Source organism: Dendropsophus ebraccatus, chromosome 3 (genome assembly GCF_027789765.1).
Source record: "Dendropsophus ebraccatus isolate aDenEbr1 chromosome 3, aDenEbr1.pat, whole genome shotgun sequence".
NCBI lineage: Eukaryota > Metazoa > Chordata > Amphibia > Anura > Hylidae > Dendropsophus > Dendropsophus ebraccatus.
This window is the reverse complement of record NC_091456.1, coordinates 171,480,505-171,505,060: the sequence shown is the minus strand read 5'-3', so window position 1 is coordinate 171,505,060 and position 24,556 is coordinate 171,480,505. Positions and strand designations below refer to the sequence as shown.

The 24,556-nt window shown below is 43.5% G+C and overlaps 1 protein-coding gene across 4 annotated transcripts in view; it reads right to left on the bottom strand.

Annotated features, from left to right (window-relative positions):
- PDZD2 (PDZ domain containing 2) overlaps positions 1-24,556 on the bottom strand; it is a 214,013-nt gene that overhangs the window by 157,256 nt on the left and 32,201 nt on the right. For 3 of the 4 annotated variants that reach the window (XM_069963138.1, XM_069963141.1, XM_069963139.1), the window contains exons 2-3: positions 20,183-20,253; positions 47-808 (exon numbers count right to left, since the gene is read on the bottom strand). In XM_069963138.1, the coding sequence (XP_069819239.1) occupies positions 47-522 (476 nt within the window). In that variant the 5' untranslated portion in view covers positions 523-808; positions 20,183-20,253. The remainder of the gene's footprint in view (positions 1-46; positions 809-20,182; positions 20,254-24,556) is intronic. The other variant, XM_069963140.1, reaches the window with a different exon arrangement.

Genomic DNA, 24,556 nt, shown 5'->3' with positions numbered 1-24,556 from the left:
ACTAGTCCTCATAAACTATTCAGTGCATGTATGAAAACAAGTTTACCTGGCACCACCTACATCCACGCCGACCATTAGTTGACCATTCAAGGACAAGACCTCATCCCGTAGCTTTATTTTCCCACTCTTTGCGGCCGGACTTTGCTTCTTTAAGTCTGTAATCCATATACATCCCACATCCAGCACCGGCCCGTTTAGCACTTTTCTTTTTTTACTCCCTTGCCTCTTTTCACCACAGTGTCCAAATATCGGAATGTTTCCAAAATTCAGACCAAGCACTACATCATCGTCTCCATCCCTGGTGAGGTAAGCCGTGCAGATTTCCATGTCTAAAGTGCTCTGGTACCTGCCAGAGGTCACCTCATCCAAGTTGAAGTTTAGCTGTATGTATTCCTTGAGTTTTTGGATGGCGGCCATGTACAGGTCTTCCTCTGGTCCACCATCTCCTGTGTGGAGGTTGTCCTGGAGCCATTGGTGAAGAAGAGCAAGATGAAATATAGCATTCTCTTGAGTGATCGGCATTGTCAGAAGCCAATAACCCTAGCATCATGGGAAATATTGCGTCAGGATAGGCGCTGGTCGATTCTTTACTGATTTACAGAATATAAGAGAAGCCATTCACGATTTTCTTAGGTGACATCACATTCTGACACTTGGTAGAACTCAACAAAGCCAATGAAAGTGATGAAAATCCAGAGAAGCATTCAGGTCATGGGAAGGAGGGGCAACGTGGAAAAAAATACCAAAAAGATACCGACAAGGTTCTATCGTCCGGCTCAAAGCATCACAAGGTTACACAATGTTCCACCTAGAGAATATAATAGATAGAGTTAGAAATGTCATTGCACCGTTATATACATAGTTCATAGAGAAAAAATACGGTTAACCATTATGTCTCATTTCCTTATTTGATGTTTTGTTGAGAGTTGCTGGGTTACATTTGGTCAGAAACCACATAAGACGGAAGTCAGGGAGCAAGCTATGGCCATAAGAGCTGCCACGTCTGGAGAAATACAGTTATTCTTTAAAAGGGGTATTCCGAGTCGCATATGAAAAGTAAAATGTTTCTTTAAACTTTTTTTCCCAGAAACTTTTTAAAGGTGATTTTTTTTTTCTTTTTCCGCCTGCTATTATTACACCAAAGTATTTCTGCAGCACTGTCAGAATTTATATCTATTCTGTCCCTGGCGGAGCTCAACCCCCAGCAGACCATTTTATAACATAAAGAGTAATGAATGAGTGGCACTCACCGATCTTCAACTCCAAAAACTTTTAATAAAGTGCTTCAACTTGCATTAATGCAAGTTGAAGTATTTCATTAAAAGTTTTTGCGGTTGAAGATCGGTGAGTGCCACTCATTCATTACTCTTTATGTTATTAGACTGTATTAGATGTATCCTCTTAGAGAGTGTGCTCCCCGAGACAATGCTTTTTAGTGTATACCAGGTTAGACCCCACAACCAGCACAGAAGTCGAAACATACAGGTGGTGCGTAGTGATTACCTCCCACTGTGACATTTTATAACATATCCAACATATTATTCATGCCTCGGTTATAAAAAGAAGCCACAATGTTAGTGTCAATAGAGTCTATGACTCCATACAGATGTTATAAACATGGTCAAATTTAAAGGGAATGTGTTACCTAAATTTTCTTTTACTGATTAAAGATACTAAAACGTGTTATTTTATTCTAATCTGTTTTTACTTTCTGACTGTAATTTTTTTTTTTATTTTACTTCTTGCACATTGTTATGGGGGCTGACATCTTGTCTGGGCTGTTCTTAACACCATTTAGTGACATGTTTTACAGGAATCCTCATGGACATAGACAACAAATCTTCTTGGGATGAATGTGAAACATAACGGAGCGTATGCTGTGATCTTTAAAAATAAAAAAGAAAAGAAGGTCATTCCACAAGGAGCTGCTATTGTCGCCTCTACCGACTGGAGTCACATGATGCTGCAATGCTGTACATATCACTTTACAGCAGGCTCCTTTTATCACTACAGACACTACAGGAAGTCTTGGCTTACTTTTAGCCCCAGTGGTGAGAATGTAAACTGCAAGATCTCAGAATTATTTTATACTTCTGCTTCTGCGTACTGTGCCGCTCTATTCATAGTTACAGGGCCAGGAGTGAAGCACTGGAGGTGGGCCTGCCCGCCCCCAGTGAGAGGAAACCCTCCATGACGTGAGAGGAAGCCCTCCATGACGTGGCTCCATTAGAATCAATGGAGGGACGGGGTTTCCTCCCACTGTGGACGGGTCAGCCCGCCTCCAGTGCTTCCCCCCCGGCCCGGTAACTATGAATAGAGCGACGAGGTACACGGGAACAGGGCCGCGGCACCAGCTTCCTCATGCCGGCGCCGTTTGTGTAATTTTAAAGAGTGCACCTGATGGTGCATCCTCTTTTAACCCAGAAATCCGGCACTATAAGACAACAATGGTACCCACTGAACCACCATGCTGTCCAAAAACGTTGCTGCACGCATGACATCATCAGGGAAACACGTGGATGCAATGTTGTAATGTGACATCATCAGTTAGTCTGCAATGCACTGAGGGTTAACCACCTATAAAAGGAAACTGCTGCTCACTAATCCTGACTAAAAGCCTCATAATAAATAATCCAGACGCTGCATTTACCATCATCAGCAGAAGAACATAAAGTGCATATACCAAATAGCATTAATAGGCCAAAAGGTTTCCAATAATGGCCGAGCTGCTACCTTTCATAACTACTTATGGTATATTAGGATTATACATGTGGAGTTTACAGCCATCACACATGGGCTGACACAAGCATCATCTTCTCTTCCATAATATCATCCCAAGAGGAACCAAAAAACACATCTGGGATAAGTGCTGGGAAAATCGAAAAGCAAATCCCCATCCAGTAAGTGAAAGCAACGTCAGCTCATCGGCAGAACCTGCATTAAAAGCTGGCAGAGGTACCCACCGCACGCCCAGCATAGTCTACGGCTAATATGTATGATTACCACACCCACAGGAATAAACATAACCAATGGGAGTATATAGCATCCACAATTTATGGGTAGAAATGAATGAGAAAGGAAGATCTTGGTTAAAGGTAAATGGTGCACTTAGGGCTATGGTTACATTAATGTTTTTAATATTCATTGGTTTCCTTAATGCAAAATTAAAGGGATTTTCCAAAGATTAAAAAGGTTATCTTCTACCCACAGGATAGCGGATAACCGATTGATTAGTGCTAGCAATCAATGCTAGACCGCCATGGACTATGAGAACGGAGGTCAATTTCAGCTCAGCAACATTCAAAGATCCCATTAAGGCTATGTTCATGATGATTATTTCGGGCTGTTGTTTAACAACGAGCGTTCTTTCCAATCTTTAGTACGTCGTGGGATCATAGCTTAAGGGCCCTATTACACTGCCCAATGACTTTCTGTAAACTCCTAGATCAGCGCTTGCTTACTGAGCCCATTCTGGCTGACAATCGGGCAGCAAGGGCTGCACGAAAATCGTTAGTGATGTACGTGCAGCCCTTGTATGAAAAATAAACTCCTACATACCTCTCCACACTCCCTGACGTCCTGCTAGCTTTAGCCCACTCCTGGCACCGCTCAGCCAAGCAGGACAATCATGGAGCCTAGAGAGGTATGAAGGTTTTTTTTTTTTACCCAGTCACCAGGCGTCGGCTGCACATTGCTATTACACGTAGCGATGCGCACCAGTCACCTGATAATTTAAGGTCTGGACCTAAAAGAAACAATCAGACGATGATCGTTTCATCAGCTGATAGCGGTCTCTATTACACAGAGCGATTATTGACCAAATTGGCCTGATTCGGCTCATTATCGCTCGGACCTATGGACTCCTTATCATGGAAGCATCAGCTATTTCAATCACTAAATTAAAATAATGTCATGTTAATAGCTGAGGTACCATTTTTATGGTGACAGGTTCCCTTTAAGCTCTGCATTACTTATGTTCTGCAGCACAGAAAAGGTTGAAGAGCCAGACACTACATGTACGCCTCGTCTTTTCGGCTTCTGCACTAATGACCTCTGTTCCAAGGCTTCCCGCAAGTAGAAAAATGTGCGGGGGCTCCTGTGCAGAGGTTTGTCATCAATGCAGGAGTCCACGAGGGATAAAGATAGTGCCCTTCTCTTGAAGCCTTTCTGTTGTCTTACCTGGGGATACAACTTACTGGCTGGGTCACAACTGGGATGCAAAGAGAGGGCTAACTACTATACGGAGCCACAGAGGGGCCAAACTACTATATGGATACAAAGAGAAGACCTCCTATACTATATGGGGACACAGAGGGTGCCCATACTATATATAGGCACAGAATGGCCTGTCTACTATTTCGAGGCACATAATGGACATAACTGCTTATATGGGACACAGAGGTAGTACTGTTACTGTGTTAAGCAGTACGGTTTCTGCCTACCTCCAACACCATTAAAATAGTATCCCAGTAGAAGGTTTATTTTGCAAAGAAAAAAATTGCCATTTAAATCCTAAATTGTCCATAATTTTTTTTTAAATTGATATTTTATTTTTTGCCCATATAACCCAGCCCTCATACATACACACAAATATATCCTTAAATAAATCCTCAGATTACTGAATCTACTGCCCTTATTATTTCATAGTCATTTAGAGAAATTACTGTTCTGTAACCAGTCGTGATTACCTTGCCCGCACTGCCATTTACTTGGGGCCGCCAGTCACAGACTAAACTTCTGATGGGAAAAAAGGTTTACTGTCTAGTGTAGGGTTGGGTTACAAGGCCGAGCTCCAGAGATGAAGCGGTGTCGTCACTGAATATATTGTGGTTAAACAACAATCATATAAACACTGAGCGATGACAAGCGGCAATCTTCTTTCTAAAAACAGTCTGACCTCATGGAACATTGTGTACATGGATGTACTGCATCGGGGAAGGGGGGGGGGGTTCTCTTTTTTATGGTTTCCCAGGTTTCAGTAAAACGGTAGCGACTATGAAAGTGTCGATAAGGGAGCCAAATTTACATTTTCTGGCTACCAAAAGAAAACTTTTACACTAAAATAAACAATTTCCCATTGCAACCTTATAGTAGTCATTCTAAAGGGGTTATCCAGGGGTAGAAAAAGCACAGTTACTTTCTTACCAACCCTGTCCTCAGGTTGTGTGTAGTATTATAATCCCACTCTATTCAAAAGGAATGTTCTCCAAACCCAAGTACTTGGCATTTGACTCCATTGGAGTTGAAGTTCAAGTTCAGAGACCATTGCTGAACAAGAATAGTTCGGCCTCTCCGCTCAACACTACTCAGAATTTAAGTCCATGAGGCCGTCCTGGTCTCATACACAAAGCCAAGTGTGCCAAATGTGCACTAGTGTCCTTGTCTTCCTGCTCGTTCTTGACCTAGGACATGCCAAATATATATATTTTTTATTATTGGCAAGTACCCTTTTGACCTTGGCACCTCATTAGTATTGGAGAAAGGGAGCTCACTCTGTGAGGGTATGTTCACACAACGGAATCGGCACAGAATTTTCGAAAGAAGCCCACTTCTTCCCGCAGAAGCCAGGAAGATACCGGGGAGCGGGCAAAGGCACCTGGGAGCATGTACAGGTATGTATATACTATTTTCTTTACATATTCATCAGCCGTCAGCTACGCATCACTATCACACATAGCAATGTGTGGTCGGCAGCCAGTGATTTTTAGTCAGGACCAAAAGACAGGATCAGCTGATGATCTGGCTTCATGCGGAAGTATCTGGCTTCATGGGGAGGTATCTGGCTTCATGGGGAGGTATCTGGCTTCATGGGGAGGTATCTGACTACATGGGGGATGTATCTGGCTCCATTAGGAGGTATCTGGATACACGTGGGAGGTATCTGGCTACAATGGGGGAGGTATCTGGCTACAATGGGGGAGGTATCTGGCTACATGGGAGGTATCTGGCTACATGAAGAGGTTTCCGGCTACATGGGGGAGGTATCTGACTGGCTTCATGGGGAGGTATCTGGCTTCATGGGGAGGTATCTGGCTTCATGGGGAGGTATCTGGCTTCATGGGGAGGTATCTGGCTTCATGGGGAGGTATCTGGCTTCATGGGGAGGTATCTGGCTTCATGGGGAGGTATCTGGCTTCATGGGGAGGTATCTGGCTTCATGGGGAGGTATCTGGCTTCATGGGGAGGTATCTGGCTTCATGGGGAGGTATCTGGCTTCATGGGGAGGTATCTGGCTTCATGGGGAGGTATCTGGCTTCATGGGGAGGTATCTGACTACATGGAGGAGGTATCTGACTACATGGGGGATGTATCTGGCTCCATTAGCAGGTATCTGGATACACGTGGGAGGTATCTGGCTACAATGGGGGAGGTATCTGGCTACATGGGAGGTATCTGGCTACATGAAGAGGTTTCTGGCTACATGGGGGAGGAATCTGACTACATGGGGGAGCTATCTGGCTACATGGAAGGGTATCTGACTACATCTGGCTATCTGGCTCCATTAGGTGGTATCTGGCTACACGTGGGAGGTATCTGGCTACACGTGGGAGGTCTCTGGCTACATGAAGAGGTTTCTGGCTACATGGGGGAGGAATCTCACTGCATGGGGCAGGTATCTTTACCTACATTGGGAAGTAACTGGCTACATGGGAGGAGGTAACTGACTACATGGGGGAGGTATATGACTACATAGGGGGAAATCTGGCTACATGGGAGGTATCTGGCTACATGGGAAGAGGTATCTGACTACATGGGGAGGTATCTGGCTAAATGGGAAGGTATCTGGCTACATGGGAAGGTATCCGACTACATGGGGGAGGGTATCTGGCTACATGGAGGAGGTATCTGGCTACATGGGGGAGGTATGTGGCTACATGGGGGGAGGTATCTGGCTACATGGGGGAGGTATCTGGCTACGTTGGGGGGGGGGGGTATCTGGCTACATGGGGAAGGTATCTGGCTAAGTTGGAGGTGGCAAATCTGGCTCCATGGGACATACCTGGCTGCAAGAGGCATACCTAGCCAAAAGGGGCATATGTGGCTGCAGGGACATATCTAGCTGAAAGGGGCATATTATTACTTGTCCAAGCTTCTGCCTGCTTCCCTAGCTCCCCACTTATTGACTGCCTGCTGCAGCCACTGATCTGTGACCTGAGAGACTGAGAAGCAGGTGGGAGCATTGTCAGGTAAGTATGAGCTGTAAGGCCAGGCAGCTAATACGTTAAATAGGCAGTGGCTACATTGTCGTAATGGAATGAAAATCTGCTGCAAAAATGCAAAACTATGGGCCACAATAGTACAGAGTATTGCAGTGGATTTTGCTGCAAAATGTATGGGTGTATCTTCCCTAGGGCAAAGATTATAATGAATCATATCCTTGGGGGTACTCGGCTGGAGCTTCTTGTCGCATGGGGGTACTTGGCTTGAAAAGGTTGAGAAACACTGCTCTAGGCCACACCAATCTGACACAGGGCTGCAAGTTTAAAAGTTGTTTTTTAGGACAATAACTGCATCACCTGCCGAACGGACCCCAATACAGATCTTGGATTAAAAGCAGCTATCCGACGGTACAAGAGGCTTGAGGGGGGGGGAGACAGATTGTGGGTACAGAGTCACTTTAAGTGCTAGGCTAGTTGCCCAAGACTCTGGATTAAACAGCAGCTTTGGCTGGAGGAAAGGTAAAGCTTTCAGATGTTGTTATGTTGTTATGTTATTTAGCAGCGAAGGCCACAAGGGAACAGAGATTTCACTCAGTACAAGGCCAACTCCTGCGTCAGATTAATGAAAATGTGTTTTTTTTTCATGTGTGTTTTTTTTTCGTAATTCTATGAAAAGATATTGCAGTAACAATAACAAAGTTATACAGAATAGAAAACCTATAACACGTTATTGGCCGTCATTAGCAATTACAGATATCCACTATCATCAAAACTAACACAATTTGCTTACACAAGGATTTAACTTAAGGCCCTATTCCACGGAACGATTATCGTCCGTATTCGGCCGATATGGACCATAATTGTCCCGTGGAATAGAGTTCAACGATCAGCCGACATCGTTCATGTCGGCTGATCGTTGCAGTCGCTTGTTTTTTAACATGTTGAAAAATAAGCGACTGATATAGCAGCGATCTGCTGCCGTCGCTCCGTTGAATAGGAGCATCGGCAGCAGACGCTGCTGTATCCTATGGGCTGCCCAGACGATCAGCAATCACCTGGGCAGCCCCCCCCCCGAAGCTCCCCGCCGCCCCTCCTGAACTCACCCACTCACTGCTGCTGCCGCGCTGAATAGCGGCGGCAGCGAGCGGGGAACGAGGAGCAAACGAGCGCTGAGAGCACTCGTTTGCTCTTCTAGACGGCCCGTAGAATAGGGCCTTTACTCTCCTAAATACAAAGACAATGTGCCATTGTCTTCATCTTCAGCAATGCCCATTGCTTTAAAAGGATGTTCTGGAAGGGAGAGCTTTTTGACAAGTGGTTCATTCTGCATTGAAAGTTATAAAAATTATATTTTCCTGGCCCGATCCCCCCAACCCAGCAGTTTTCCAGAGCCCACTATCAACAACAGCATCTAAGGAGTTAATCAGACATTACAAATACGTCGCAAGACATTCAATCGGTCTTCTCTTCTGTGTCACAGTACAGTATGGGCTCAAAGCAGGTTATGGGCAACATATGAAGGATTTGTACAAAAAGTGATCTGTAATACAGCTGTGCACAAGACCTTCATGTAATGGTTTGGTAAAGGACCAATGACCACATCTAAAGAGGAAAATATGGGCAGAACTGGAAAGGACCAGATCCACCCAAATTTCCTGAAAAATATATGAGTGTTTTTTCAGTGAAGCTTTCCCAAATTCCAAAGAGAAATTGCTTACTGGTTATTTACCATAGAGTCCATAGGGTCATTGCGTCACACAACTAGAGTGGCCAAATGCTATCTGCCATAAGTATAGACAATACGTCACCCCTACGGGCAACGATTGTTGACACAGCAACATGATATCTATACTGACAGAATGTCCACCATCCGCCTATGTAACCAGATGACCAGCCAGGCACCGGGACTGCGATGGCAGGGGAACTGTGAGGGATTACAGACATGTATATGGATGGTTTGTTATTTTTGCACATACTCATAGAATGCGTGCCCGGCACTACTCAAGGAGTGTAAACAGTGGGCAATACCTGGACAAGCTACTTAGCTCAACTAGTCGTCCGCGATGCAGCTCTACTGGTGATCTTCGGGCGGTACTTAGCAGAAGTAGATTCATAGCACACTTGCCCAGCTAAGCCCAAATGGCCAAGATGGACAATATCCCGAAACTGACATCCTGCCTCTCACAATCAAATGATGGGTCTCCTCTCATATTTAGTCAAATGGGCAAAATGGCTGTGAATGTGTTGCAGTGTTATGTCTAGCAGCCACTGATCTCTCACCATGAGGTACACTACCCAAAAGTAGCCTCTAAGAGTCTCTTTATAGGGCAGTGGGGGAAGCACTTTTACGCCCGCTTGTGGCCAGACCCAACAAAGACATAACTGAAGGACGAGTTTTGCAGCAATCCGATATTTCTATTTGGTGTATTTTCGGTGAGTGTATAAACCACGAATAAATGCTGTGGTTTTGTGGATTAGAAAAGTATGTTCACTATAAAGAAAACAAACCGCCTTCTGTTCAGAAAGTCATAATGTAGCCGCTAAATCCAGAATGGACGATGAATGTCACACGTAAGTCACATATGCTTATCATTGTGCGGCAGACAGCAACACCTGGTGCTAAATAAGTAACATCAGTAAATATCTAGGTGCATAATATGATACAGCTGTAAAAAATAAAATTATATATATATATATATATACATACACACAACAATGGCAACTATTAGCACACCAACCTTTGTCCATAAGTCCAATAGAAATTGACAGAATTAAAGGGAAATTCCAGAGAAAGAAAACATTTTCAATATACAGATTTGGTCATTACTTCTATTTAAAAAAAAAAAAAAAATCTCCAGTCTTCCAGTGCTTATCAGCTGCTGTATGACCGGCAGGAAGTGGTGTATTCTTTCCAGTCTGACACAGTGCTCTCTGCTGCCACCTCTGTCCATGTCAGGAACTGTCCAGAGCAGGAGAGGTTTTCTATGGGGATTTGCTACTGCTCTGGACAGTTCCTGACATAGACAGAGGTGGCAGCAGAGAGCACTGTGTCAGACTGGAGACAATACACCACTATCTCATATATGTATATGATTAGATAAGAAATCAGACATAATAAAATCCAACCTGCTCATTACAATAAGCTAAAATTAGTGAAACACATCCGGCTGTCCCGTACACATTAGAGACCAGACTGCCGAAAAGTGACAACTTTAACTACATTGGTTGGGTGTAATTGGTTGCAACAGTGAACATGGATGAGAGCATGTGGCACTGATGTTTTGCAGCTGCAGTATTGAGCTCCCTAATGCTGCGTTTACACGTAACGATTATTGGCCCGATCGTACGATTAGCGATGTCGAATATACGATTTTTTTTTATAACGATCAGCGTTTAGACGGTACGATATATCGTACGAAAATTCGCACTACGATCGTTTTGCGATCGTTTAAGCCTAACTCACACATTAGTTAAATTGGCGAACGACTGTTCACACAGAACGATTTGCGAATTTTTTGCGTGCGATGAACGACGATTTGCTGACCTGATGAAAGATCACGATGTACGATTTATCGTGCGTCGTTCGATCGTTCGCTGCGTTTACACATACGATTATCGTTCCAATTCGACCGTTATCGCGCAAATTCGCACGATAATCGTTACGTGTAAACGCAGCATAACATATTTTCCACTGAGTATTTATTGCAGCAGTTTGCCATTGCTCTGGTGTTCTTCATGTGTGGCTTATGCATCGTTTTACCCTCATTAACTACGCAGCGAAAAAACAAAGGAGCAAAAAACTAAAAAAAAAATAAAATAAAATAAAAACACCCCTACATATATGGACATGATGTTTTAATTCATTTTGGGTTTTTTGCCCTCTACAGAGATGCCATTCTACTGCTCAGCACTATTGCCAAGTCTGAACCCGGCATAATAGGTTTCAGTTAACCTGCTATGTAATTAATTATAGGCCAGGGCCTCCCTGCCCGCACACAGGCCTGCTCCATGCCTATTACCCACCAGCCTGGCTCTGCCCCCCGGGCACATGTTGCTCGTTCTACCAGTGAATGAGAAAGACCTGTAAAAACATTGGTCTTGGAGTTGGTTGTATGATATGTAGTGGGTTTTCATGAGCTCATTCTCCTGTGGATGTAATTATTCTACCCGGAAACGCTTTTCCATCAAAGTGAGTAAGGTTGCAGGATTTGGCTAAGCGGAGATTATATAGGCAATTAGTTTTAATTGTTCTCAGACGTTATATCAGGGGGAAAAAGCGCCAATCTGCCTAACTGTGCAACACTACAGCAGCAGGGGAGGTATCGCTGCATAAGGCTGCACTCCCATATTTTCACAGTTTTGCTGCTTTTCCTTGTCTGCATAATTAGATCCTAATTGATTAAGTGGATTCTGCAAATTTTGTCTAAATTTACTGTCTGGGCTAAATCATGTGATCAGCATTACCAGGCTTCATCATGTGATCAGCATTACCAGGCTTCATCATGTGATCAGCATTACCAGGCTTCATCATGTGATCAGCATTACCAGGCTTCATCATGTGATCAGCATTACAAGGATTCATCATGTGATCAGCATTACAAGGATTCACCATGTGATCAGCATTACCAGGCTTCACCATGTGATCAGCATTACCAGGCTTCATCATGTGATCAGCATTACCAGGCTTCATCATGTGATCAGCATTACAAGAATTCACCATGTGATCAGCATTACAAGGATTCACCATGTGATCAGCATTACAAGGATTCACCATGTGATCAGCATTACAAGGATTCACCATGTGATCAGCATTACAAGGATTGATCATGTGATCAGCATTACCAGGCTCCATCATGTGATCAGCATTACCAGGCTTCATCATGTAATCGCCATAACGGCTTTACCATGTGATTGCCATTACAGAGTTTCATCAGATTGTTTATGACAAGAGAAACACCTGTGATGAAGCCTGGTAATGCTGATGACATGATGAAGCCTGGTAATGCTGATGACATGATGAAGCCTGGTAATGCTGATGACATGATCAAGCCTGGTAATGCTGATCACATGATGAAGCCTGGTAATGCTGATGACATGATGAGGCCTGGTAATGCTGATCACATGATGAAGCCTGGTAATGCTGATCACATCATGGAGCCTGGTAATGCTGACCACATGATGAAGCCTGGTAATGCCGATCACATAAAACCCGGTATTTCCGATCACCTGGCAAAGCCCAGGCAGTTAATTAAGGGCTTAATCCCACATTCTATGTTTTACAGATACTACGGACAGGGAAGCCTTGTAGTGGAGTGTTTCCCCCCGGCATGATGTATCATTATCATGCCGGAAGCGGGGAAACTGTCTGAATCTCCGCTGCACTACTAAAATGCTGTTTTTAGTAAAGTAACTTACATCCCTGCAGTGTTTCTCTCTCCATGGATTTAATCACTTCCAGGTCTCCTCTCTACACTGTGACCCTGCTGGTGCTATGCAATAGCCTGCACACTTTCCCACATCCCCCCTTACTTGCAGGCTCAGATGAGATCCAGTCAGTCCTTCCTGAAGAGTTCATTTGAGCTGAGCATGCCTGACCACCTCAAAGGGTCGTACCAAGGGCAACAGGTTAACAAGTCAATTCAAATTGCACATGAGGGTGGATAAGTACATCTATATCTGTCAAACAAGTCAGAAACGCTTGTAAATATGAAACGAGAAGTGACCAGGAACTGCACCAATGTATCATGGTTCAGGCAGCATAAAGGTGATGACCTAGCAGGCTTATTATGGACAGTATCAGACCCATTGCATTCTATGGGCCCATGGACGGAACACATCTGCCTGTATGAATACTTCCGTACCTGGCAAAGGATGATAACTTTCTGTTGGGGAAGTAGAAGGAGGTCTGATGCTTTGCACACAGAGACAAAATCAACAAATATACTTTAAAGGGCTCTTAAAAAAAAAAAGTTTTTAATCACAAGAATGACTCCACCGCCAAAATAGCACCAGAGATCAACTTAATTCAGCTTTTACGTACGAACATTAAAGGGCTTACCATTCACTCCCAGGCGCTATGCGAGTGCAGCTGCTGCCACCACGTTTCTCGGCTTTGTGAAATGTGATAGACGGCAACAATTAGTGACCACTCAGGAGAGAAGACACTTCAAAGAGGCTTCAGACACCAGGCTCCAGGCCTGCAAGACCACAGATCTGCCGAGCTCCCTCCTTATCACAAGACCCAGGCTTGGAGCCGACACAACCTCAAAGGACTGATCCCACCAATCGGCCAACCCTTTCATTTTTATCTAAAAAGTCTATTCTGGCTCCAAATAAATATGGATATTCCAATTAAAGGGATTAGGTAGAAAAACGTCTATCAACTTCAGTAGCTGATCTCACTGCACAAGTGGGATGATGCGCCATTCTGGAGTCTAGGAGAGTCCTCTAACAACTCCAATAGCAACTGTAGTGGCCATTATTATTGTCATCCAAATACAAATAGACTTTTAAAGGGGTACTCCGGTGATTATTTTTTTTTTTTTAAATCAACTGATGCCAAAAATGTATATAGATTTTTAATTTACATCTAATTAAAAATCTCCAGTCTTACGGTACTTAACAGCTGCTGTATGTCCTGCAGGAAGTGGTGTATTCTTTCCAGTCTGACACAGTGCTCTCTGCTGCCACCTCTGTCCATGTCAGGAACTGTCCAGAGTAGTAACAAATCTCCATAGAAAATCTCTCCTGCAGAAGTTTCCCTTTAAATGCCTATAGTATAACTTTCTGGCATCAGTTTATTTGAAATATTTTTTTTCCACTGGAGTACCCTTTTAACTGAAAAGAAGAGAACAACCCATTCTTATGGCAATATTTTTTATTTCAGGGGAAATGCTCTGTAAGGGTTTCCTCAGTCCGTGTGCGGTCACATCCAATGATTCATGGAGGGGCTGCGCGCTCCCCGGTCCCATTGTTAGCAATTAGACCGTAATCAAAGGGCGCATTTCCTCAAGTAGCCTTCATTTCCACTTATTTCCTTTCATTTGTTTCCCAAACATTCCACATTCAAGTTGAGATTACAGCGACGGCTTCAGCTCTCCAGGCAATATTAACCCATTAAAGAACTTCAACTTTTCCTGAAAACTTAAATGTAAAGAGGTTTAATTTTAGTTTTTTAGGTAAATCCACTGCTGTAAAGACCGGTTTAGTCGGGGTCAGAGGCCAGAAGGAGAAGAAAGCAAATCGCTGTCTCAAGATTACACATAAAGAAGAAATTGATTCCTGTCAGCCATTTTAGTCCTATTATCATATTATGTCTGCTGGCCCAGTACAGAACCTACAAGGCTACGTTCACATCTGAAAAGTAGCGTATGTTCAGGGTATACATGGGTATACCAGTGGAAAGGAGGCCTACATGACACAGTAGCCCTGCTATCAGATGAACGACTACAGAAGAAGCCGATTCATCTCAACTAACCTTCCATACATGTGCACGCTCAAATCAGCTGAGCGAGCTTGATTTTGCAAAGGGAAGAGAGGAATATGCCGCCGCCAGGCAGGTCAGACTATATCTCCCATGAGAATGAAAGGATTGGATATGTTGATTCAAGGCGTCTTAAACTTTGAGACACCACAACTCTTTTCTCCAGTTTGGGTGTGTTTTTTTTTTAAAGGGGTTCTCTGGCGGAAAAAAAATGATTTCAAATAAACCGGTGTCATAAAATTATATAGATTAGTAATTTACCTCCTTTCCAGTATTTATCAGACGCTGCATGTTCTGCAGGAAGTGGTATATTATTTCCAGTCTGACACAGTGCTCTCTGCTGCCACCTCTGTCCATGTCAGGAACTGTCCAGAGCAGGAGCAAATCCCCATAGAAAACCCCTCCTGCTCTGGACAGTTCCTGACACGGACAGAGGTGGCAGCAGAGAGCACTGTGCCAGACTGGAAAGAATACACGCAGGTTGCAGTCGTGTGTATGAGGATAATGCAGGGCGATGGAGTGATTTTAGATTAAAGTAAATTATGGCATGATAAATTATGGGAGGGGGTTCTGGTATAACATATGCTTTTCTTACCCTAATAAATCTTTCTGTATAAGCAGTTTTAGCAGTCCAACAAAAATGAATTTTTCAGGATAATTTTTGGAAAATTTGCATAAAATATGTAATATGTCTCTGTGTGCCAAAAAAATAAAGTCAAATGAGGTTTTATTACCACTGCGATATATTGAAATGACTACTCAAAATGGAAATTTAATTTCACATCATAGTATAAACATCTCATTTAAAAATATCCAGTCAACAAAGTAGACGGACCGGCACAATAGCCAGGACTCAGATGTTATATGTGATTTTCCTAAATTGCTGCCTGGGTAGATGATGCCCAAGAATAAACCACATCACACGGTAAGATGTCAGCGCTTTGCCTGGGTGTACAGTGTGCCTGCCCGTACCTGCCAGACAACAAGGGGGGACTGTCACAGCAAACACCAGGGGATGATGGAGAAGTACCATTAACAAAAAGAGCAACGATTAAGTTCAAAGTTGTGAGTGTTATGTGTAACAGGATGGAACAGTATCTCACAATTATCACTGGACCATATCATAATCAGAGAAGAATGTAAAATGAACATAGTGATGGATGGTTATTGTGAATACAGTTCTCAGATGTCTTTCTTGCAGGCTGCAGGGCTAAGAAACCTAAAGCTATGGGCAGGGCTGTGGAGCCGGTAAGCCGCAGCTCCGACTCCTGAATTTTATCAGGACCGACTCCAACTCCGACTCTGACTCCTGAATTTTATCAGGACCGACTCCTGCTCCTTCATAAATGGCCGGTCATATACCAGGGGATATTTATCACACTGGCTCAGCAGCTTCTCCCTAATGTCCTGGGGCGACTTCTGAGTGAATAAAGGAATACTGTATATAAAGCAGCTTCTCCTGTGTGTGTAGTGGATGCAGCCAGTCTCCAGCCTCCATGTCTTGAACTACTCACAACTAGACTAGATGGAGCAGGTGGTCTTTTCCTGCTGACAGTCTTCTATGTTTCTAACTAAATATTCACCATACTTAAAAGGGTCGGCCACTTTATAGTAAAATTGCTGTGCAGTATTAGTAAGTGTACTTACTGTATATACTGACAGCAGCTCTCTGTGTACCTCATAGAACTAATATAGAACTCCCCCCTCCAGGCTGCTCTGCCCTGCTCTGTGGTGTTTTGGTCCATAAAATGGCCGACATGGAGGAGCATGTGACCAGGCCACGCCCCCCAGTGTCCACCACACAGCCTGTATATGTCTATGAAGGACACAGTGGACCGGGCCTGGTCACATGCTCCTCCATGTCGGCCATTTTATGGACTGAAACAAAACAGAGCACGGCAGCCCAGCCTGGTGAGGGGGAGTCTGATATTAGCTCTATGAGGTACACAGGGAGCTGCGTCAGTATATACAGTGAGCAAACTTACTAATACTTTGTACTGACCTATTTTACTATAAAGTGGCCAACCCCTTTAAAGAAACACTGTAACATAGAGGTCAGCCATAGTGATATACAGGGGGTCACACATAGTGATATAGAGGTCACACAGTGATATAGAAGGTCACTGTGGGGGCACGCAATAGCACACACACACACACACAGCTTGCTGCAGCCATAGCGCACACCACACACACTCTGCTTGCTGTGGCCATAGCACACACACAGCTTGCTGAAGCCATAGCACGCATACACACAACCTACTGCAGCCATAGCACGTGCGCACACACACACGCACACACACACACACACACACACACACAGCCATAGAACACTGAAGAAAAACACACAATCTTCTCCCAGAGAGAAAACACCACACTGAGGACAGAGGTTACAGCTACACTACTTCTGTCTTCTCCTCCTCCTCTATATTACACAGGATATCTTCATATTACACTGCTGCTCATATACAGTCATCCAGCATCCAGGAAGAGACCAGCACAGATCTCCCCCCACACAATGGACTCTTCCAGCTCAGAAACAAACTGCCAAATAGTGACCGACAACTTTTCCATGACCCCCCCTTATGTAATAGGGCCAGTGTCCTATTAGAATGTTGCTCATATTATATAATTATGAGCAAAACTACATTTTTAAAAAAAAAAAATTTACATTTTTTTCCGACTCCAGCCAAAACTAGCTCCGACTCCGACTCCACAGCCCTGGCTATGGGGCAATGCTGCTGAATATGTTATCCTCATCAGATCGTGCATGTATATGGAGGAGATGGGGAAACAGCTTTAGGGTACAAACACACTTGCCGGATCCGCAGTGAGGCCCCTTGATGCGTATTTGCACAGAGACTCGCAGCAAATCCCGGCCCTATACTTTCAATGCCAGACAAACTCGCAGCAGGGATGTTCATCCCTGCTGCGAGTTTGTCTGCAGCCCGCCCCGTTAACCCCCCCCCCCCGCCGGCTGGACACTATACATTACCGGGTCCCCGCTCCTGCTTGCTTCGGCGGTTCCCGACACGTCCCGCCCGGCCAATCAGTGCGCTGCCCCGCCGCAGCGCACTGATTGGCCGAGCGGAACGTGCAGAAACCGGGAGCCCCGAAGCAAGCAGGATTGGGGACCCGGTAATGTATAGTGTCCAGCCGGCGGGGGGTTAACGGTTCACACACAGTATTTTTGCTCAGTGTTTTGGACAGTATTTTGCAACCAAAATCAGAAGTTGATTAAAAACATAGAAAGGCTCTGTTCCCACACTGTTGAAATTTAGTGGATGGCTGCCATTTAATAGCAAATAATTACTGTTATTTTAAAACAATGTCCAATATTTGCCGTTAAATGACGGCCATCCGCTCAATTTCAACAGTGTGAGAACATAGCCTTTCTGTGTTCTCAATCCACTCCTGGTTTTGGTTGCAAAATACTGACCAAAATACTGAGCAAAAATACTGTGTGAACATAGCCTTAAAAATTATACAATAATGAGGAAAAAAAAGACATCTATTTAATTTCCATCAGGGGATTCGAACCAGAGAATGAACTGCTGGCAGGTCTGTAGACAGGTGAGTTACCCCTAGACCAAAGCTCCAACACATAAGGAAGAAGAGATTCATTTATACCTGAGTGTTTCTTTCAGACATAAACTGCCTACAGAGGACTGATCTGCAATCAGGGACACTGACTGACAGCTGAGCGAGCAGGAGGCCGGGCAGCATTGATTATTCATGGAGAGGGAGGAGGATGCATGCCAGAGTGTGGCAGGAACAACTGCTCTGTGACTCTATAGTACAGTAGGAGACATAAGATTGTACATAGCCCACTTAACAAAAAATTACCAAAAAGTCACCATGCTCTCTGGGGGCTGCCAGCTACAGCACACTGTCAGCACCTTAGGTAGGGCCCAGGAGCTGACAGAATCCCTTTAAGATTCTAGAAAGAATAAGTGTGCAAAAATGTAGCTGTACCCTTAGCCTTACAGGCTATTATTTAGGATCAGTAGAATATAAATATGTATGTACAGATAAAGTATGTACACACAGACTCTGCCAGCAGAATAGTGAGTGCAGCTCTGAAGTATAATACAGGATGTAATTTAGAACAGTAATGTTTATAGAAGAAACACCACCAGCAGAATAGTGATTGCAGCTCTGGAGTTTAATACAAGCTGTAACAAAGTGATTCCACCAGTAGATCACTAGTAATGCAATTATACCTGCCTAATACCCCTTATAAGGTTATATAACCCAATATTGCATTATGTTTTTTCAGGCAACAGCCTCCAACATGATACAGACTTCACGCAGAGTCCACTATTATTCAGCAATAGTAATGGTCTTTACATCCAGTATTTCCCCATGAATAGAAGCATTACTTCCCATGATACGCTATGTAGCGGATTGGCCGGCAGAACCTTATTAGTTCATCTGTATGTTACACTCTCAGGAAACCTGTCCCGCTGCCAGGGAGCAGTCAGGAAGCTGATTGAGAACGATAAAGTAGTCCAGGCTCCGATAGTTTTACTTATAATGAGCAAAATCCCAGCTAGGAGATCTGGTTTCAGCCCTGAGCGGCTTCGGCAGGAAGGACCATTGCCTTATTAATAACCCCGGAGGATAAAATATAGAGATCGGGCAAAGTGGATATGAACAGGCCGATAATGACGTTATTGCACACAGCAGCTGATATGTAGTCCCATTATTGTATCCAAGAAATAACAAGTCTGATAAATCACATGTACCGTATCAAGATAATCCCAGAAAAAGGAGGGGGTTCTTCTGTATTTATCAAAAGGAAAACATTCCACAGAAGTATGGGGATGTCCCATTAGAGCAACCCAAACATAGAGGAAGGTGCCCCCCCACACACACACACAGACTGTATCCATGCTTTCCCAGGACTCACTAGGGCTGCATCCAACTTCTTCAGCCATCAATATTCAAATGTCACACGATCTGACTCATGTTATGCTCATCTCTAGCGGCCAGGTGTCAGACAGCTGCTTAACTCCCTTCCCCCTATTCAAAACTCTCAGCTCATCATCCATATGTATGGGGCGATTCCCTTAACTGCAAATGAATTTATTTATTACATAGATTTTTTTTTTTACTGATTACAGCCAGATACTAAAACATGGTCTTTAATTATTTCCCCCCGTTAAGATTTCCATATACCCCAATAGGGCATAAGGAAAGAGTTTGTCTTTATGAGACACCCCCTTAAGGAAACTGCTGAACAAAACTCTAACAGCCTAACAGGAATTATTTAGTGTAGTTGTCTTGTTATTTAATGTGATATTTTCTAATATATGATATCACTCAGTGTATGACACCTTAGCATATTGTTTTTTACAGGGTGGAGCTTGTATGTCTGATGTATAAATTTAGCGGTCCTGTGTCGCCCAATTACCGGCTATATCTGATACAAGAGAGCTTTTATTATAAACCACCTGTCATTATAAGTGGAGGGCTTGTAAACATGACATGAGTGCAGAAGGGATGGGATATGATTTCATGGAGAAGGGCTATATTTTACCTCTCTCTGATCAGCGCACATAGGAGACATAACTTCTGCTGCTTTTCCAATAGTCAAATCAGTATAGAAACCTGTAGACGAAACAAAGAATCTTCAGTGAAACTAGAAGGCCATAGGAAGAGAAAATGACTGGCTATTGTGCAACTGTATCCAGCCTGTACTCCATAGATAAAGCCTGACATCAATGCATGTTATGGTCACACCATTTGATAGTACATCGGATATCCTTTGGTCTTCAGAACTGCTGTAATTCCCTATGTCACAGAATCCACTAAGGGGACATTCCCAGGTCCGCAAAATACTGTCCGTTCATAGAGAGTATTCTGCAAACCGGACCTTGAAGTCCCTGGCATCATCATTCATAATGATGCCGGGAGCTTCGAAACACACTGTCAGTTCAGTATCGCCATGGTTTAAACAGTTTCGGAGCGAGGAAATAGTGGCTGAGGTGCATGATCATTCACCTAAATTCAAGGCCGTTTGGTTTCAATGGCGGCTGTACCTTGAATAGTTGGAGTTTCAGGAATGGTGCAGCAAACTTCTCGTGTGGATACCCTCCTTTGTCCACCTTTCTTTTCCTTATCCATCCCTCTTTTTATTTTTATTTTCTTTTTTTCGAGCTCTTTCCTTTTTCCTTAAACGTCTGTATATTTGCCTTTTTTTTTCTCTCTCTCTCTCTGTTATTTGTGGGACTTAAAACCTACCAGGATGTTGGGAGAATATAATCACGCAGAGTTTATGTGTATTTTTTGCAACTACTTCCTTATGGATATATTATTTCCATAAAAATTGGGTTCAACTTTATAGACTTGAGACAGATACTTACAGTTCAGACTTGCTGTGTTCATTATCCCGTATCCTGTTCCGTATACTATTTCTGTTCTAGGTAGTCATGCTTGTAAAGTGACTAAATGTCATATGTGGTTTTTGTGAACCTTCATAATAAAAACCGATTGAACATAAACAGTTTCGGAGCTCCCGGCATCAGTATTCTGCAGAATGCTATCAGTGCACGGACATTATTTTGAGGACGTGTAAATTGCCTCTTAGGGATTAAATTGTTCAGCAGGAATATTGGTCTATAGAAAAGAAACAGCCTGTTCTAACTCACCCAAAGATGTCTATAGAATTAAAGTGATATTCCCATCCCAACTAACAGGTATACTTGTAAGGCTCATCACATTTAATAATTTTGCATTCATTAAGCAAACACGTCTCCTCCTGATATGCCGCCCTTCCCCCTCCCATTTTTGACATCTCATTGCCTAGGTTACTGACCACCACTGCTCTAAAAGCAGTGGTCTGGCTGGGATATACATTATGCACACAAACACACATAATAATAATAATAATAATAATAATAATAATAATAATAATAATAATAATAATAACTATTATTATTAATATTATTATTATTAACTATTATTATTATTAATAATAACTATTATTATTATTATTATTATTATTATTATTATGTACTGGTGCTCCTGTGTGTTTAAAGTTTGTGCAGTAAGGGACTAAAATATAAATGTGTGTGTGTGTTAGGGCCTGATGTTCTAAAGGAAAGTGCCGCTATAAGTAAGGAGCATGAATTATCGCTGGATTATTCCTCAATGATTGGCATTACACCAAGTAGACAATTATCAGGGTCACTGACTTTTCTCTGAGATAATCCAAAGAACAATACAGGAAATCCTACCACAAAAGCATTGGTTTGCTGCTCCGAACCTACTTGCTGGGTATCATAGGAAGTGAACATCGTACATCTGTCATCACAATGCGTGTGCCTTACAGGAAGTTTCCATGTCTAATAACATTATTCACATCTCTCTGGCTTACACCTCAAAGTATTTTCACATCAAAGACACTGTAAATAAGCAGAAAAAGCTCTCAAAGAGTCGGGCAGATGTGCATTACCATAAGGAAGGCCATTCAACAATTATCTCGATGAGCGATATTGATGTCTTGTCAAGTACAGACTCAAGCCTGGACGTGAAGCCTACTGTACAGGGGTGCACGGAGTCCATGCGGCTCCTATGGTCCTGGGGCCCATGCGGCTCCTATGGTCCTGGGGCCCATGCGGCTCCTATGGTCCTGGGGCCCATGCGGCTCCTATGGTCCTGGGGCCCATGCGGCTCCTATGGTCCTGGGGCCCATGCGGCTCCTATGGTCCTGGGGCCCATGCGGCTCCTATGGTCCTGGGGCCCATGCGGCTCCTATGGTCCTGGGGCCCATGCGGCTCCTATGGTCCTGGGGCCCATGCGGCTCCTATGGTCCTGGGGCCCATGCGGCTCCTATGGTCCTGGGGCCCATGCGGCTCCTATGGTCCTGGGGCCCATGCGGCTCCTATGGTCCTGGAGCCCATGCGGCTCCTATGGTCCTGGAGCCCATGCGGCTCCTATGGTCCTGGAGCCCATGCGGCTCCTATGGTCCTGGAGCCCATGCGGCTCCTATGGCCCTGGAGCCCATACGGCTCCTATAGTCCTTAGTTCTGGAGTCTACACAGCCCCTATAGTTAGGAGCCATACAGTCCCCATTTATTGCTCTACAGGCCTCATTAAGCTCTGTGAATAAAATTAGGGAGAATATAAATATTCACCCTAAAGAGCACAGCCTCTATAGAAAAATACCCCTGTAAATACATATGGGGCATACAAATTTTTTTTTTCTGTGCAAAATTGCAGTGAAATGTGATACCAGTAGACAGAGAAGACAATAGATGAAGCTCACAGCTCAGTCTCCCGTCCTGTGGAATGAGCTCTACAAAGATCACAATGCATGCCAACACACCTTTCCCTTTCATGTATTAGGACAGCTTCTGACCAATCTCTAAATGCTGCTAAACACAGCTCAGGCATGTAAAAAATTGGGATTTCCACTGGTAAAAAAACAACAGTGGAATATATGATCAGGAAAGTGAATGAGATCTGTTAAATCGTATTCCCAGAATAAGAACGTTTTTGACGCAGATATTGACTTGTGTTGCGGATTTTTAAAGAGATTATCAAAGATTTGAAAAACAGCTACTTTCTTGCAAATACATCCCCACCTCTCCACCATCCTCATCCTCAGATTGTTTGCTGTATTACAATACATCTCCATTTACCTCAACGGAACGGAGCTGCGATACCGCACACAAACCGAGGACAGGAGTGGCACTGTTTCTGGAAGAAAGCAGCCATGTTTTTCTGAACCTGGATAACTCCTTTAAATCTCCTTAAAGTCAATTTTTATTGACTATAAATTTCACCCCTTTCATTGTATAGGGTTGAGCTCTGAAATTAACCCACTACAAAATCCACTATTAATTGAGTGATCCTCAATTGAGTGAGGTAACTGTCAGTCACTGAGTGGAACCGCCCACTGGATCCCTAAAACCAGAATGAGCTGAGATTTAAAGGAATAAATTATAACTTCTACTAAATTTTTTCCAAAAAAAATTGATATATTAATGTAGTCAGCTCCTCCTCCTCTATTACATATTGCCACACATTGGGCTGCATTTTTATTGTTTTTTAATTTATTAAAAATTCTCTCTCTTTGATACCGTTGTACATAGGCCGAAGAGCCTGATGGGCTCATAAGGTCTCTCTTTCCTATATAAATAAAGCATTACAGTTAGGGGCCCTATTACAGATCTTGCATTGGGGCCCAGCATGATGAAGTTATTCCTCTGGCGGCAGTAATGGCTATGCTGACAACAGAAGAGACTAGACCTGTGGCTGATACCAGGGACTATATTTACTACCGGTTCTCTCCTATAGTCTTTTACACCCTTATCCCATGTACTACGAGTAGAATATTCCCATGACATAATCTTTGAATCTGTATATTAGGAATATAATGTCTGGTTTTATTTGCTATGCTGCAATTCATCGGCCTGACACGTCTCCTCTCCTGTATGTTTATGTCTGGGTCTGGCCTCGAGCTCTGCCTTATGTTCATCCATTTCTGTGCACTCGCCACTGTTTACACTAGTAAGTACATCATTTAGCAGCCCATCATGAGGACGCACAAGGGCACTCCATGTGTGATCGTGTTACTGAATATGTAAGACCTACAAGCACCGATAACACAATGCGTCCTATAAAAGAAATGAGGGGAGAAAAAGCTTCGGCTCGAAATGCGTGGCTGTAGTATGAGGATATGAGCTACCGAAAGCGATTACTTTATCTCCGCAACTCACTTAGGCCCTGAAGTGCTCCGCAGAAGCTTATCAGCAGCAGTGCCATTATGGTACATTATGTGAGGCTAAGGCTGTATTATTCTGGAGCGTTCTCCACAGTACCTTATTGAAATTAATCCAGATCAGCAATGAGCTGATCATTTCGGTATTGGGATGCTCCCTACCTCAGGTAATAGCTTTTACTGGAA